Source organism: Choristoneura fumiferana, chromosome 17 (genome assembly GCF_025370935.1).
Source record: "Choristoneura fumiferana chromosome 17, NRCan_CFum_1, whole genome shotgun sequence".
NCBI lineage: Eukaryota > Metazoa > Arthropoda > Insecta > Lepidoptera > Tortricidae > Choristoneura > Choristoneura fumiferana.
This window is the reverse complement of record NC_133488.1, coordinates 3234959-3245195: the sequence shown is the minus strand read 5'-3', so window position 1 is coordinate 3245195 and position 10237 is coordinate 3234959. Positions and strand designations below refer to the sequence as shown.

The 10237-nt window shown below is 37.3% G+C and overlaps 1 protein-coding gene across 1 annotated transcript; it reads left to right on the top strand.

Moving 5' to 3' along the window:
* The first annotated feature begins 3234 nt into the window (after positions 1–3234).
* On the top strand, positions 3235–4875 carry LOC141436959 (gastric triacylglycerol lipase-like). Its single transcript, XM_074100108.1, has one exon. It carries the CDS (start codon positions 3270–3272, stop codon positions 4458–4460), a length of 1191 nt encoding a protein of 396 aa, XP_073956209.1. The 5' UTR covers positions 3235–3269; the 3' UTR covers positions 4461–4875.
* The last annotated feature ends 5362 nt before the right edge of the window (positions 4876–10237 follow it).

Here is a 10237-nt window from a genome sequence, read left to right as displayed (position 1 = left end):
ATCCTTAGTCGCCTCTTACGACATCCATGGAAGAAAATATGAAGATTAGATTAGAATCGTAACGTATATTTTAACATTCCTACAATTTTGTACGGAACCTTTTGGTACGCAAGTCTCGGCACTTTACCGTTTTTAGGGTTCTGGAGCCAAAATGGCAAAAACGGAACCCTTATAGTTTCACCATGTCTGTCTGTCTGTCTGTCCGTCCGCGGCTTTGCTCAGGGACTATCAATGCTGCCGACAAAATGGTTCAATTAAAAATTCAAAAAAAAAAATGTTAGGGTACCTCCCATAGACGTAGAGTGGGGATGTTTTTCTCATCCAACCCTATAGTGTGGGGTATCGTTGGATAGGTCTTTTAAACCATTAGGGGTTTGCTAAGACGATTTTTCGATTTAGTGATTTGTTTGCGAAATATTCAACTTTAAAGTGCAAATTTTCATTAAAATCGATCGTCCCCCCCCCCCCTCTAAAATCTAAAGCGGTGGGTGAAAAAATTTGAAAAAATTCAGTACCTATAGTAGTAAATATATCAAACTTTCAAGAAAAACTATAACGGCTAAGTTTGCTTGAGAATTATTAGTAGTTTATGAGTAAGCAGCAGCCTAAGGTATAAAATATACCTAAACTTGGAAGATTCCGTATAAAATACGAAATCCTTAGAAAAATATTACTTAATTTTTTCGTAATGGCTACGGAACCCTATTTTGGGCGTGTCCGACACGCTCTTGTCCGGTTTTTAATAAAAGACTTGTTCTTAATATTCTGTTAATGATCGCAACCGAGTGGCCGCCGCCAATGACAAGTGCGTTGACCTCGTCGCTGCTTCCTTTTTTAAAGCATTTACATATAAATGCCTTAGTTTGTAAGAAAATCACAATGTTTACAAAATAGTTAATCAAACAGTCTTCTATTGATATTTTATTGGTCATGACATTAAACAGGACCCAAATATTTATTTTTAAAAACACTGGCCAAGTGAGAGTCGGGCTCGCGCTCCCATGTCTGTCCGACCGCCTGTCACAGGGTTCTACGATTTCTTGATCCGTAATAGCTTAATATAACAAAAAATACTAAAAATAAAAAAATAAAAGGTTTTTTTTCAGCGTTTTTTGGTTGCTAAGCCTTGTTTGGCGTTGTTAGGTGGCCAAGGTGACAGCCAGCAGTTGCTGGAGGCAGCGCGAGTGACCTTAAGTTGTTTGAATGTTTACCTACCTATAAGTTTGCGATTTTACTGCTGTTTTATTAAAACCTTCGACAGCATAGTGACGGTCACTAAGGTAGTGGTTTACTCGTTTTGTGTAGCATTGCAAAAAGTTTGTAATAGAACTTTTTACAAAATATTACTGAACTGTTATTAAAACAATTTATTGAATCAGGCGTTACTTTGCGGAGGTCCATATCAATGAACTAAAAGAATTTTAAGGTAAATTTAGTTTCATCTCCCTTGCTACGGCTTGGATCTAATTTCAGCAATGGTAGTTAATAAAACATGCCTTGACAGTAAATAAATAAAAATCTAGGTAGTTTTGAAGGACGGTTAAAATTTTATTAATAATTTGTGGGTAGTTTTGTTTTGTTTCATAAAACGTATGTGGGTACTTGGGGAGTTACAGTGACAAGTTAAAACGGTGGTTGTGGTTTGTTAGTCTAACAACTGGTAGCATGGTGTACGGTTGTGGCACTCTGCAGATGAGCTCTGGTTGAGTTCGAAACGCGTCAGTGTAGTGTGGTGGTGGTGGTGATAGATGGGTTTGTGTGATTTGTGTGTGTTCTTACAGTGTGGAGGTGGAGGAACTGCATGAACACGCATATTTTGCATAAGCTTAGCTATCGTAAGGTCGCGGGTGAGCAAGGAAATTATTTTAGTTCATTGTTATTAAAACATTGGACGGAGGTACGGAACCCTTTATGTACGAGTCAGACTCGCACTTAACCGTTTTTTTTTAGAAAGGTGCAGAACAAAAGTAGCTCAAGTAATGCGAGTAGAATCGAACCTTGGATTCAAAGCCCCAAGGTCAGAGAGTCCCGGTATGACAATATGTTGACAATAATAAGTCGTCCAAACGTCTAAAATTCATACACGGGTCAAGTTTATTACCTGTGGCCTTCTAAAGGTCAATACGTCATGTAAGTTGTTTAATAATAAAACGCTACTATATTGAAAAGCAAATATTTCAATGGCGTTAAGTAGGCAAATTAAATTGATTAGAATGTGTCTAAAAAATAGTGATATTTTAGAACTTATTTAGATTTTAAAGTAAGATTTTTTTTGTTTACAATTTGTTTGATTTATTTATCTAAAGGAGATTTGGTAAATTACTATTACTAATAATACTACTATTAATACTATTATTTATTTATTTGTTAATAAAAAATTACCTAGGTACAGTTAAAACACAAACTAGGTATAAGTACCCAAAAAGACATACAAAAAAACGAATTAGAGGTTTTTGAACGTCACATCATCAATCATTGTCATTGATCTCACATTAGGTCCCGTAAAAGCCTTTATACGGCACTCTCTAGGAGAGATCAGTAGTATGAGTAAAAATTTGGTGTTGGAATATACATTTTTCTTTTTAATAAGTAGTACTTTTGGGTCATTTACATTTATACCGTCTGATACAGAAGATCTTAAGCGACATCATCATCATCCCAGCATATATACGTCCCACTGCTGGGCACAGGCCTCCTCTCAGAACAAGATGGCTTGGGCCATAGTTCCCACGCGGGCCCAGTGCGGATTGGGAACTTCACACGCACCATTGAATTGCTTCGCAGGTTTGTGCAGGTTTCCTCACGATGTTTTCCTTCACCGCAAAGCTCGTGGTAAATTTCAAATGTAATTCCGCACATGAATTTCGAAAAACTCAGAGGTGCGAGCCGGGGTTTGAACCCACGACCCTCTGTTTGAGAGGCGATAGGTCAAACCACTAGGCCACCACGGCTTAAGCTAAACAATGGTATAAATCTCTTAAGTGATCAAGACAGGTATCAGACGTCACTCTTATCCTTGGGCAAACACACCGCACTTTTTGTACAAACCGACCAATTCTACCTTATTATACCTAGTGCCATCCACGAAAACGCGTGATTTTGTCAAAATTAGACATCAATTACATTGTAATAAAAACCACGGCACGCGTCATCGTGAATGACTCTTCCTATACCGCCTTGTAATAAATAACCTTGCAATTACTTGTTTTGCAACTTATTTTGCAGCATCAAAAATATACGAATAATTTTACGAGGTCTCAGTATCGACTATGCCTTCGATAAAATTAAGCGCTCCACTCAGCGCTCTGCTTGTGTGTGTTTTAAATCTTATAAATGTGAAGTGCCAGACACCTCTTAACTTTACCGAATTAACACAACAAAATGGATACAAATCTGAAGAACACACTGTCGTCACAGAAGATGGATACATTCTCAATTTGTTTAGGATTACAAAAGGAGCAAAGTGTAAGGAAGTCATCAAAAAGACTCCAGTTTTCTTCATGCCACCTTTGCTGTCTTCCGCTGACACTGCATTAGAGGCAGGAGTGGACGCAGGACTGCCTTACCTAATCTCCGATGATTGCTTCGATACATGGGTTGGAAATGCCCGTGGGACTTACTACGGCCGCAGACACATTCGCCTCGACCCAGACAAGGACAAGGAGTTCTGGGAATTTTCGGTTGACGAAATCGGAACTTACGATATCCCTGCTATGATCGACTATGTTTCAAACAAAACTGGAGAAGACAAGTTAATGTTCATCGGATTCTCTCAAGGTGGAGGATCCTTCTTCGTCATGTGCTCAGAACGCCCGGCACATTGTCAGAAGATCAAATTAATGATCGGATTAGCACCGGCCACTAGACATCTGAAAACCAGATCCAGATTCTTTAGACTATTATTTAAACACGTTGAAGACAATTTAGACTTTTACGATGATATGCGTATATGGGAAATACTTGGAAGGGATCGCGCGACTAGGATTTTAAGCGTTATCTGCTCAAGTAACGTAGAAATTTGTCGTCGGATTCTTGATATAGTGGACTTACCACATCCAGGCTCACTAGCTACGTCGACGATGAAGAAAATGTTAGAACACTTTCCAGCAGGGACTTCGACACAGAATATGGTGCGGTTTAGTCAAAGTTGTAGGAGCGAGAAATTTGTGAAGTTCAGTTATGGAAAAGAGAAAAATATTTTAAAATACGGGCGTTCAAATCCTCCAGAATTCAATTTGACATTGGCAAATATACCCATACTGATAATATCGGGAAAGAATGATGGCATTGTCGATGCAGAAGATTTGAAATGGCTAGCGAGTAAACTACCAGATGTAAAGGAACTGGTGTTTGTGAAAGATCCGCTTTGGAATCACGTTGACATGTTCTTAAGTCAGCATATAAAAAAAATGATTTTTCCCAAAATCCATAAATACCTTTTGCAGTATAATGAGATGTGAGCTTTTATTCTACAAGTAGGTACAGTGGGTGAGTGAGTGACTGGCTGCGAGTGTTTTTTCAGTGACAATATTGGTGTCATCACCATAATTATGATGTAAATTATGCTTGTATATTATTGTTTTTTTTTGTGTTTAGTGGTGGTACGGTTGGGACCGTTAATAAATCATTTTTCTTTCTTTCTTTATACAGAGGGGAATCGAAAAAAATTGGGTTAAATGATATTTTTACGATAACCAAACGTGGCCAGTTGTTGTTCAAAGGTCACTTAAAAATGAAGCTTATTTTAAATACATTTAAAATATATGAAGCTTATTTGAATAAGCTTCAAAGGAACTTAGATTTTAAATAATATTATGAATTTATAATATTATTATATGTAAAATGAGCTTCATAGGAGCTTAGATTTTTAATAAAGCTTTTTTACCACTTTATACTTTTTATTACTTTATGACATTGATAATAAATGCATTATGGCAGATCCCGTGTTTCATTTCTTACAGAATCATGTGCCCCTTGTATAGGTGCACTGCCCTCCACAGATACCCTGATAGACTAGTTATACCTCACAAAAAAACGGCTATTTATGGCAGAAAACTTTTTACATGTCGATAAAAAAAATTAATCCATTGGGCGATGACATAAAAATAAATCCCTTAAATACATTTAAATATAGGCTCAAAGCATGGCTTGCGGAAAAAGCATTCTACTCTGTTGATGAATAATTTTCCTCTTTTGAGCAATGATCCTATTATGTGCGTTAGAGAGCGCTTAAATTTAATGTAATGATAGTTTGTAGTAAATATTTTGCATGCCAAAATCTGGTGAAATATGTGATCCCTATACTATGTTCCATCCTTTGTACCATATTTTAAGCGTAATAAAATTATTTGTATTTGTATTTGTAAAACACCGTGAAACCGTTTGCTTAACATTTTTCAACGTGCCGGTTTTACATTTTGTAACTTAATTTTTCACGCACGGAAAAATTAATATTTACAAAGGCACAGCCGTTAAGTGGCGGAATTCCATTAAAAATATACCCGGTGCGTGAACAAAAGTTTTCCGACACTTGGGTTGTGTGAGGCGAGACGTTTGACGCGTTTGTATGCGTCGGAATTTTAGGTGTCAAAAGGACGTGACATGGGAAATTCTGGCGATAATGGACGCTTTGTTGTACCCAATTTCATCCTAAACTGTGTTTTAAAGTTTGGTACTTACAGGAAAAACAAGGACCACTTATGGGATCATTGTTTTCCGTTTGTAAAAATCCTTTTCCTGAGAAACGTTTGGAAAGTAAAAGCTCGTAAAGCAGTGAAAAGACGAATAAAAATCAAGTACCTAATAGTTTTTAAAGATTTCGATTTTTAAAGAAAATTTTCCAAGTGGGCTGCTATTTACTCTTAGGGGCTGTTTCAACATCCATTGATTAGTGTTAACCGACGGTAAAATGTGATGCCGTCTCCATCTATTCGAACAAAACAAATAGATACGGCATCACACCTAACCGCCAGTTAACACTAATCAATGGATCGTGAAACAGCCCCTTAATCTACTAATAATTTTCAAGCAAACTTAGCCGTTAACGGCCACAAGAACAACTTTAAAGTGTTCCTTGTAAATTTGATAATAGACGAAACTATTCTCATTACTGTACCTACCGCATGTTTACAGTTCGTTATGTGTGCCAAAGTTAATAAATAAATATGTACGCGACCCTCTGTGCGCAAGTCCGACTCGCACTTAGCCGTTTTTTATTTCCGTTTACTTCGTCAGATGGTTCAGTTCATTTTTAGAGACCTGGTAATGAACTTTTTGGTAAAAACTATTCTTTTCCCATACATTATACAGGATTACCGTCAATGTTAAATGTCGAATAAACAAGAAAAATAATGTGAAATGACGACAAAAAAATCGTGACAACATGATGTGACATATAAGAGAGATGAAAAAAAAAGCGTTTTTTTTTAAACTATCTTTTGCTAAAATGTGTATTCATGAATTAGGTTATAATTAAATAATCTAGTTATGCATGCGTTTTCAAAAAGAGGTAGATACCTTATTCATAAAACTTAAAAAACAAGCCTATGTTAACTAACAAATGCTTTGTCCCTTTCTAACAAATACAAATGTCGAAGTGACAGATAAGGACAAACGAACTTTAGCGGCATTTTAACTAAAATAGGTTTGATTGTCGTTTATGAATAAGGGGGTTAGTATTTTAAGCCATAACAGTTAGGACACTTAGGGCCTGTCTCACCACTTGTCGACTAACTTTAAGTGACGGATATCAGTGATGCCGTCTCTGTTTGTTTTGTCCGAATAAACAAAGACGGCATTACTTTTATTGGACACTTAAAGTTAGTGGACAGGTGGTGAAACAGGCCCTTAGTATTTAAAAGAAATTAACTTCATTTGGCTAAAATTTGATTTGTAAAATGTTTTCTTCAAGTTAGGTACTAACTTTTTTGGAGTGAACCCTGACAGTAGGGTTCTTTTTTACCTTTTGGGGTACGAAATCCTAAAAAGTTGATAGTTATTCTATTTATCTTTAGCGCAAAGAATATACAGGGTGACTCCTGTGTGAAAAACAACAATATGTTTTTTATATTATAATTAATAAATCATTAACTAATTTATAATTTACATTATCTCTTGGTTATCCTACTTCTTACGTTGAACGCTGATAGACATTATATAGCATAATTGTAACCAATTACTCATTTTTTGGATGAAAAATCTTAACAAAGATTACATTGACAATGTCAAATCACTTTCAACTAGCGGACCTGTCATATGGAATAGAATGACCATACGATTGGCAAATTTTTACTAATAAAAATTAACTATTGAGCTAATGAACTGAATTTGCCTACAAATGCTACGTTATAAACTATAGCTTTTGTTCACAACTTAGGAGTCACGTTGTATTTTTCTTGAATTACTAATAATTTTGATTCTTTATGCAGTCGCAGTCGCTTACAAATCTTACAATACATTTTTCCCATGCCAATATTTCCATTCAGCGGATAATGCCAACATTGAAAACGTGTCTAGGACCAACGGCACTCGTTATTGCAGCGGAATGCATAGTGTAGGTAGAAACAGTTCGGTAGTTTTAGGTTCTTAAAATGGATAGAAATCAACCAAGTGCAAGCCGGACACGCGCACCAAAGGTTCCGTAGAAACTTATGCGTAAGAGTGGCGTAAGAGCTTGTGCGATAGCACGCTGCGGTACCTCTGTGATCATTTGCCGCCAGCATACCGCCAGCGCTCCGCCGCGGTGACGTGGACCGTATTATGACCGTACGTGGCCGATGCGGCACGCAGGCGGAATAATCGCGGAGGTACCGCAGCTCACCTTTTACACCGCGACCTGGACTTGCTCGATCCAGGTGATGCGGAGATGTATGCGGAACTAGGCGAGTGGCCAGATGCAGTTACGGGTAAGGAGATGTGGAGGTCGAGAGGGGAGACCTTTGCCCAGCAGTAGGACAGAAATCTAGGTAATAATCATAATGATGATTTATTTATAATTCATTCATAATTCATAATGTATATGCAATAAGCGTTGGTTATAATGGTCTTTAATTTAAAGCAATAAAAATGTTCACACACTTAGCTAACTTTAATAGCATACAAAATATAAAGTTTTATAATTTTAAAATAATGTCAATATTATGTATGGGTATTATGTCTATGGGGTCAAAAGGTTCTTGAATCACGTCCGCGTACCGGGAGACGAGCTGTCGGTAGGCCTCCAACAAGATGGAGCGACGACTTGGTTTAGATAGCGGGATCGCGTTGGATGCAAAAAGCACAAGACCGGTCTGAGTGGAGAGCCTTGGGGGAGGCCTATGTCCAGCAGTGGTCTTTCGGCTTTCGGATAATTATGATAAAAATTTCAATGAGAATATTTGAATGAGAATAATAATAATTTAATCATTGTATTCACAGTTAAAATAATCTGTTACAAAATAAAATTTCTGTCAACCACTGTTTCAATTCTGGTCTAAATTTGAAAATCTGGGTAATGGTTTGTCTCAAACGTTGCGGTAAATGATTAATTTCTATGGACATTATATAACAGTTCTTGGAATATAACGCACTTTTACATGTCGGTAATAGAATCTTCATAGGATCTCTTGGTCTCAGTTTTGGATTTGCCATAGGTTTTCTGAACCATTAAGGATAGGTAGCAACAAAAACACATGTCTCCAGGATGTATATGCTGGGCAAAGTTAACAAATACAGCCTCCTGAAAAGAGGCCGACATGGTCCCAGAGGAGCAACGTCACAAAGAGCTCTATTAACCTTCTTTTGACTGATAAAAGCTAGCTTTATATCAGTGCAGTTTCCCCATATAATTATGCCATATCCAATTTTTTATTTAAGCTCTTCTACTGCGGATTTATACACTGTGTTCCGGTAGCAACATTTTTCTGTAGGCATGTAGTCAGCATACTGCACAATGTAGTATTATCTTTAAGACCCAATAAACATTATTTTCTATTGCGTTTCTTTGTCTAAAATAAACAGATACTAAAATAAAGCTCAGAAGCTATTGAAATATGTATGAAAATAATATAAAATCATCTTTTAAATATGATTTTTCATCACATTTGCTCGTAAACAGTGTCGTAACATGCAGGCTACCTTGGTTGCAACCCCCCAAATAAAACCCTCGACCTTAATGTGCTTGTCATGAAACTCGTGGTCGGTAAATGAGTCATTTCCCGTACTATTTTTTTTGTCATGAAGCCCAAGGTCGGTAAATGAGTTTGTTACTGCATGGCGTGCTGCTCGTGCTGGCGTGCGCTGGTCGGGCACATGCTGGCGGGGGAGCTGGCGCTGCCAAGAGCGCAATCAGCGCTATCGGCAATATTTTAAAAAATATTACTTTTTCTTTTAAAAATATACAATTTTACTCGCAAATGTGATGAAAAACATTGTATGTTTAACGGGCAGTACTAGAATTACGAACATCGACTCATTAAAGCCCTCAGTCTTCGACTTCGGGCTTCTAATAGACTCTCGTTCGTAATTCCTTATTTACCGCCCTTAAGACACAATGTACTATTAAATTATGAATTGTACTAAGAACAGTTAAGGGAGAAATTTTTAAGTATTTTTGACTGGCAAGAGCCACTTTTACCCCACTTTCCAAACGAGGGTTACGTTTTTCGAGCGTTTGTATACGTGCACCTATGTGTACGGTCTATTTCCTTGATCCTCGCTGCATGGAACCCGTGTAGTGTCGGGTTAGGATTTATACCTGTGCATTTCTTCCGTGGATGTCGTAAGAGGTGACTGAGGATAAAGGTTAAGGTATACCGTAGGCGACAGGCTAGCAACCTGTCACTATTGTACCGTTTTTGTCAAACTTAAAAAAAAATGTTGAAAGTGGCTCCGAAGCGGTGTTTCGTGTGTTCTGCCTACCCCATTTGGGAATACAGGCGTGATGTTTGTGTGTATGTGATGATAATGATAACCGTAAAGGCAACTAAACCACTAGGTAGTGTTTAATTTTTCTGTTAACTGCATTGCCATACATTTTTTAGTAGGCGCTCATTATCATTCATTCTAACGGCTCAAACTCAAAATATCTACATTCAAGTTCGTTCTGGCGACCAGTGCCCTATATCACGAACCTACAAGTTACAATTTACAAGCGGTAGTCTTTGTTTAACAGTATGCGTTGAAACGAGACTATCGCTTGCATATTGTAACTTGTAGCTTCGTAAAATAGGCCACAGCTGAGGTAAATCAGTGTGTGTCA